At 42.4% G+C, this 6,000-nt stretch overlaps 1 protein-coding gene across 1 annotated transcript in view; it reads left to right on the top strand.

The window, feature by feature from the left end:
- Window positions 1-2,638: 2,638 nt before the first annotated feature.
- Window positions 2,639-6,000, top strand: part of TRPC5 (transient receptor potential cation channel subfamily C member 5) — a 65,323-nt gene continuing 61,961 nt past the window's right edge. The window contains exon 1 of the mRNA XM_068408905.1: window positions 2,639-3,016. Coding sequence (XP_068265006.1) covers window positions 2,639-3,016 — 378 coding nt within the window. The remainder of the gene's footprint in view (window positions 3,017-6,000) is intronic.

Genomic DNA, 6,000 nt, shown 5'->3' with positions numbered 1-6,000 from the left:
TACCACTCTGGGACAAACAAGTGATCTAGGGTCTACCAGCATTGTCTGTTTCTTTCACCAAGAGATCCTGCCTCCAGGAAATTGGTGGTATTGGGAGGCGACAGCTGAGAGAGCAGTGATCCTCGGGCTCATTTGTTCCATCCACATGTTTGACTGATGCTCTGTTAGCCAGTTTTGGAAAAGAAAGACATCAGGTTTGGAAGGTCCATCTGTAATTGTGCTGGATCTCAGGCTGAGGGGCGGTTCAATGGCTAAAGGTTTTGCTGAAATCTTCCATGTAATCCAGGCAGACATAGATTTGTTTTGGTACTGCATGCTAAGCCCAGTCAGCAGTGTGTGTTTGTCAGGCTATGCAGATGATGGCATGAGAAGAATTCAGGGCAAATCATTCATTTTGTGAGTCTGCTGTTTGGTTTTATTGCTGCTTCTTAAGTGCTTGAAGTATTAACAAAATGCTCTCTTGGACTGGGCTTATACTGGGAGATGAGATCTCACTGAGAAGTTAAGATATCTGAAGCTTTCTTTTCTTTCTACAAAATTTCTGGAAAGGAAAGGGATCCAATGCCAGCATGATGTTTCATAAGGTGACATTTGTTATAACTCATTGCAATGTTACTCACCATCTACAAAACATTCAATTAAACTGAAGAGCAGTGAAAAATATCCAGTTCCACTTTAGCAGCTGCACTTGTCACCAGAATCCCTCAGGTTTTTTGGAGCCAACAGATTCCCCCCTGGAGACCTCCACACGGTGGTTACTGTCCTCTGCCACCAGTCCCACCGGTTGGTGTTCTCTGCTCCTGTGAGCCAGATTGTCACATGAGGACAAAATTTCCCTTCCCATTTGGGCTTACCCTTATTTTCCCAAAGATCTTTTTGGTCCTTACTTGTTATCAGACCTGTTCTGCATCCTTTTGTGTCTTGTCAGGATTTCAGTGGGAATTGGCTGGACCCTGCAGGGATAACATTTTCAAAAACAAAATTTGGAAGATGACTTGTGATCCTTAGTCCTTTTGAAAATCAGAGTAGTTGGTTATACATGCAGTTTATTGAGACTTCAAGCTCCTGAGTCACTCGAGATTGTTCCTTAGTTCTAAAAGCTTTAGTGGCATAATGTTTCTGTAGAAAATAAGCCAATATATTGGTTTCTCTTCAGATCATAGGTCCTTCTGCCTCTAACGCCTTTGTCTGTGTCTTCAGGTTGAAGCATATGTGCAGAGAACTCTGGAAAGGTAACAAACAAAAACTTTTCTCGTGCTTCTAGGAAACCAGGATACTAAGTGAGCACATTTTTTGAGATGCCAAACTCGTTGTTACAGATCTCTGGCTCCCCAGGAAATTCGCAGATGTAACTTTGCTGCGTGCTACAACCACCCACTGTTTTGCAGTGTCAGCTGGGCTGGAGCTCAGATCCACCCACTCCCACCGCACCGGGCCCGTTACGCTGGAGCTGAAGGCAAAATGCAAATGGGCTCTGCTGAACACGGTTGCCTCATGGCATGCAGTGGGATGGTAAAAACAGGACCCATGGCACCTGAACCACAAGATCCTCCTTCTCATTATCTCTTTATCAAACCCTCCTCTTTCCCCTGGATAGGGCACTAAAATGGAACAAAACTCTGGCTCATTTGCTGCAGGAAACCATTGAGCTTTGGGCAAGGAAATGGAATAAGTCACATAATTAGTTATAGCTGCTGGTGTCCCCTGGTCCTGATTTGGTGTGGTTTATCGATGCCAAACAGAGGTAGATAAGCATAACTCCGTTTTTCTTGATGTGTGAATACCTGTCCAGCCCATGTTTCTGACAACTTCAGTCACCTGCTAGGCTCTTTGAGCCGTGGGAAGGAGCAGTAATTCATTCAGTTTGCTGTACTTGTTCCAGGGCAGGATTTACTTCTCATTCTCCTAGACCATAAACAATATCACTGCCTCTGGAGAGCAAGGGTGGTGGCTTTCTACATCAGCCTGTCTTTAGGTCCTATTTATAAATGAGGAGAGTGAGAAAATATGTTTAAAAACATGCAAGCTTTAAAAATAAAACTGTGACCTAGTCAGAGAGTAAACATTAGGGAAAAATAAAAACCTATTTTAAGAGATGGAAGCAGAGAAGCAGCAGCAAAAATAATCAAAATAAATCTTATTACTCTAAATAGGAGGGTGTAAATCAGCAGCTCCCATCACTGACAGTTCAGAGATGCTGAGGACCTGGCTCAGCAGTGAAAAAGGAGGGATGTGAAAAAAACGTCGAGAGGGAAATAAAGCAAAGATGAGGAATCCTCCTATTTGCACGAGATAGATTATCCATAAACAACAAGATCATGCTTCTGACCAGATAAAAGAAATCAATGGCACAGTGTTTAAACCAGATTTAAAAATCTACTGAGTGTCTGTCATTCTGTGTACCTCTCCTGAGCAGTAGTGTAACCTTTCTTTTTTTGGGTAGCCTTTTAATGTGGGGTTGCTCAGAGGAACTTGTAGTCACTGTGTTGAGAATAAAACAGCTTAAAAAGGGATCAGAAGCTTTTACCGTGACGGACCTTTGGAAATTTGTCCCCTGTGAGGAGCAGATAGGGGTTGCTTGTCTGTTGTCACTATGCATGCTTCTTCTCCCCCCCAGGTTGCCCGGTCACTATGAACAATGGCCCAGCTATACTACAAAAAGGTAAACTATTCACCGTACAGAGATCGGATCCCGTTACAGATCGTGCGAGCGGAGGCAGAGCTCTCAGCCGAAGAGAAGGCCTACCTCAGCGCTGTGGAGAAGGGGGACTATGCCAGTGTGAAACATGCCTTACAAGAGGCAGAGATCTACTACAACATCAACATTAACTGTATGGATCCTCTTGGTCGCAGTGCCCTTTTAATAGCCATAGAGAATGAAAATCTGGAGATCATGGAGTTGCTTTTGAGCCACAGCGTGTATGTGGGAGATGCTCTGCTGTATGCAATACGGAAAGAGGTGGTGGGAGCTGTGGAGCTGCTGCTGAATTACAGGAAGCCGAGTGGTGAAAAACAGGTTAGTCAAGTGTTCCAGTTCAGTTTTAAGCTGCATTAGGAAAGGTGCTGTGCAGGAGTCATAAACATAGTCCTTAATGCAGGTCCGTTGCTTTCAATGCCCAGAGTAGACGTGGACAGTCCTGTTTGGATGATAACTTCCCAGGCTGAGCAAACATGTTCTGCCTGACTTAAATACTCAGCATTTTCGATTTCACTCAGTGTTCTTTTTCAGTCTTACCGTGGTTGTGGACACACTGATTTATAGGTTGATTTATAGACACGCGCTTTTTAAAAGGATTTGGGGCTGTCTGAAATTATATTACAATCTATAAATGTGAACTATTGCTGTTGTACTGATATTAAGTGGAATTGCTTTTCATAAGTAAGTCCTGAAAACACACAAGCTTATAAATAACTGTAAGCAAGCAAGCAGTCTGCTAGATTTCAGTACTTAGCCATAGCACAGACATATCATCTTGGTGTCCATCTGCAGAGAGCTTTAGTTGAGAAATGCTGAGGTAGTACATAACGTTAGAGCACGAGCTAAGCTGCTATATATCTGAGCAATGAACAACTATGACTTGTAGAAGGATCCTTAGCTACAAAGCCATCAGTAAGTTACATAAGGATCTTTGTGAAAAACCACAAAGTCTGAATCCCGTCACTTCAACACACGTATCACACTGTCCCTGACTTTTCTTTTTTTTTGTCTCCTGTTTTTTCAACTTTTCTCTTTTTTGCATCTTTTCAGTTGCAAGTACTACTGCCAATAACTAGAATAGTTTATATACGTTACTGACCACCCACAATTTTTGCATGTTTACTGCTTGGAAAGGAACATTCAAAACTTGGATAATCCTTATATGTCAGGCCTTGTTTTGAAGTCTACTTGGACATATCCCTCTGTGTTTGAAAGAAGAAAATTATTAATACCAGTCAATCATAGAAGGAAATGTTTTCAATGGATAGGCCCCTTAGTACGTAGGTTTTCAACAGTAATTTTATGTAGCCAAAGCAAACAATAAGGATCAACCCTGACCACATTCAAGAGTGTACAGCTTAATACTTAGAAACAGCAGCATTCTGTGTGCTGTAGCAATGTGATTCAAATGTGTGGTTTAAGCACTAGAGAGATGAAGAATCTCTTCTATCAAACCTAAAAATTGAAATCTTAGTACTAGGTTTTAGTCTGACAAAATATAAGTAGCAAAATACAGACCATACATGGAGAATGAGCTATTTCTTTCTTGGTCTTCTAGAAAGTTTGACCATCCTAGGATGGTCAACAGGACAGAAAGTAGAACAGAAGAAAAGCTTTTTCAGTAGCATGAGGAACTGCCAGTAATTGCAGGTTAATGACAAGTTTCTCCTGAAATGTCATGGAAAGCAAGTGATGGGATTCATGTGGAATTCTGTAAGATCTCTTGAATACCAAAACTTGTGTTCACAAATTCACAGCCTTGCTGGCTTAACTGGACAGAGACAGAGGTCCATGAAATAAGGCTGGTTTATTGCAGCTGAAATTCAGCTCCAGCGTCTCTAGTTCAATGATACATTTCATAGTAGGTCTGTTTCATTTCTCTTTATCTCTGTGCCGGTGTGCAGCTATCCTTCTGTAGCTAGGTTTGTATCTGCTGCAAAGTTTACAACTTGAAGGGAACATGTGTGTGGGAGAAGAGATGAAGTGCCAGTTTCAGCTTTATTTACAAGGTTTGTTACAAGACCAGATTTCATCAATATGTTTTTAGACTAGTACTGGCTTGATGCAAGATCCTATGTACAAACTAGGATTAACTCCCCTGGCTGTGGTTCAGGCTCTCCTGAAGACTGCAGGAAGTGCTGGCTGGTAGAGGGCTGCAGGACTGGACTTCCATTTCAGCAGCTTCACTGATTGTTCATGCAGTGATGGTAATTAACATTTATTTCATGTACAGTGATATAACATTAAATGGAATGAAGTGCTTAGTTAAGCAAAGTTGGGACAAAGTTGGTTAGCTTGTCAAATCACAAAGCTAATATAGGAGGGGTTTCTGAACACAAGTTCCTGATGCTAATCCCACAGCAGTATCAATATATGTTCAGTAATTATCTTTGCTGGACCCTTTCTTAGAAAGTCCTTTGGGAGTCCCATACCTAATTGCTGTCACAAAAAGCACGTGATAAATCAGATTAGCACAGCTTTGTCCTAGTCAGCTACTTATATGTTCTAAAACATATAGAAAACCTGCTTTTTTGGTTGAGCAGTGACAAAAATTCACACTTCATGGAACGCTTTCTGCCTGGCTGAGAAATTTGTAAGATAGTGTCACAGCACTTCTTACATATAAGGTTTAGTATAATCTGTTCATTAAATGTCCACAAGGTTCAGTTTGCCTGAACAAACCTGTGCCAAGGCAGCTCCCTGACTCACGTGTAGCAGCCTGTTTCCAGTTAGGGGCTGGCTGTCTTCGCTGCCCTCTGGGCGAAGGTGCAGAAGCAGCATCTTCTGATTGCTCTCTCTTAAATGTTCAATCCATCACCTTCATTCATCTGAGTCTGGGGTCTGTGAAAACCTGTCAGTTCCCATTTTCCTGCTGTCTACCTCTGAGAGGTTATTATTTGGCTCTATACCAGAGTCTTGTTTCTCTAACTGCCAGGCACGAAGAGCTGTTCCTATTTGCGTCTGTTCACGTCAGCTCAGTTAATTGTTGGCTTTGCATCTCACAAGCAGCTGAGTAGCATCATTCAGCGTAATCCATTTTATGGGCTAATTCTCACCACCTTATCATCATACCACAGTCCTGACTGACAATGTTACAGGTTGCATTACGCCAGCCTCTTGTGGGGTTACAGTGACTATATCTAGTTAGCAAAAGATACACCCAAACCAAGGCAGAAAACCATGGCCCCTTATAGACTTGACCTGCAAAGCGGTTTCGCTCACCAGCCACAGAGTCTCTAAAAGGTGATGTGTCCTGGGCGCTCCATGCCTGTCTCTTGAGAGCTGCCCGAGGGGAAGAACTC

Source organism: Nyctibius grandis, chromosome 10 (assembly GCF_013368605.1).
Source record: "Nyctibius grandis isolate bNycGra1 chromosome 10, bNycGra1.pri, whole genome shotgun sequence".
Classification (NCBI taxonomy): domain Eukaryota; kingdom Metazoa; phylum Chordata; class Aves; order Nyctibiiformes; family Nyctibiidae; genus Nyctibius; species Nyctibius grandis.
The sequence above is the reverse complement of the archived record's forward strand: the minus strand, read 5'-3'. Positions and strand labels throughout refer to the sequence as shown.